This window comes from Geospiza fortis, unplaced genomic scaffold (genome assembly GCF_000277835.1).
Source record: "Geospiza fortis unplaced genomic scaffold, GeoFor_1.0 scaffold230, whole genome shotgun sequence".
NCBI classification, from domain to species: Eukaryota; Metazoa; Chordata; class Aves; order Passeriformes; family Thraupidae; genus Geospiza; species Geospiza fortis.
In genome coordinates this window covers 598,139-599,238 of record NW_005054564.1, presented here as the reverse complement: position 1 = coordinate 599,238, position 1,100 = coordinate 598,139, and the positions used below count along the sequence as shown (strand labels likewise).

General features: G+C 42.8%; 1 protein-coding gene across 1 annotated transcript in view; it reads left to right on the top strand.

Annotated features, from left to right (window-relative positions):
* Nucleotides 1-316, top strand: part of ATP5F1C (ATP synthase F1 subunit gamma) — a 4,515-nt gene extending 4,199 nt beyond the window's left edge. Inside the window, 1 exon segment of the mRNA XM_031064171.1 lies at nucleotides 214-316. Coding sequence (XP_030920031.1) covers nucleotides 214-314 — 101 coding nt within the window. The 3' untranslated portion in view covers nucleotides 315-316.
* Nucleotides 317-1,100: the final 784 nt, after the last annotated feature.

Below are 1,100 nucleotides of genomic sequence, written 5' to 3'. Positions count from 1 at the left end.
TCGCACTATATGACACTTTCAAATACCAAGAGGCACTAAGCCTTGTGTTGGTATTGTATTGGTATACATATATATATATATATATAATTACATGGTATTTGCAGTAGTTTACAAGCCACTTGGATATTGTGCCCATACAGCCTCTCTGTATGTGCATTTATAGACATTTATACACTGATTTTGTGTTTAAACTCCAACCTTGCTTTATTGCAGCTGAGATGATTGACAAGCTGACCTTGACCTTCAACCGCACCCGTCAAGCCGTCATCACCAAGGAGCTCATTGAGATCATCTCTGGTGCTGCTGCTCTGTGAGTATTTGTGGCAAGGTGCACTCAGAGCTCCTACAGTCATGTGCTGCTTGTGTGCCAGGGTAACAGGCAGACTTTGGGATTCCCTAAAACCACAGGGAAGGAAGGCAGTCCCTGGCATGGCTCCCAAGCTTTTCAGCTTGCGCAGTTCTACTAACCAGAGAGAAGTTTGGCAGTTTTTTCTGATCAAATACAGTTTAAAAGCTGGTAAAATAGATCTTCAGCCTCACCATGCATCCTTGCCTGGAGAGGTGAGGGTTTTCCTCCTGGCCTTTGGTGGATTTCCCCCCTCCTCCCTTTTACCTGGACATTTCCTACTTTGCCTGGTCAAATAGCCCAGTAGTGTTGAGTGGGGGAGAGCAAATGGTGTGAGTGAAATGCTTTTGGATAAATCAGGTGTTCAGAAACTGAGAATTTGGGGCTGGGTTTGCAAGCAGGGAATTTCCAGAATATTTTCATATGGAGTATGTATTTTACTTGAAGTTCAGTATTTTGCTTGTTTGCCTGAGGATGAAGTTTTGTGCGGGTGTGTGCTGCAGGTTACAAATGTGTGGGCTTAGACCACAATTTGTAACTGCATGTAGCTCGTGTATTACTGTAACAGTTAAAAATCTCTGCTCTGTATGGAAATACATGTGTTCATATCCTGTGTATTGACAGAATGCCTGGAATATGTACTTGATATGATTTTGGTGCTGTATTGTGCTCCTCACAGTACAGTTATGGTCATAAATCCGTGCAGAGTTTTGCCTGAATTTGCATGAGTTGCTTCCTAACCTGCTTGTTTTGT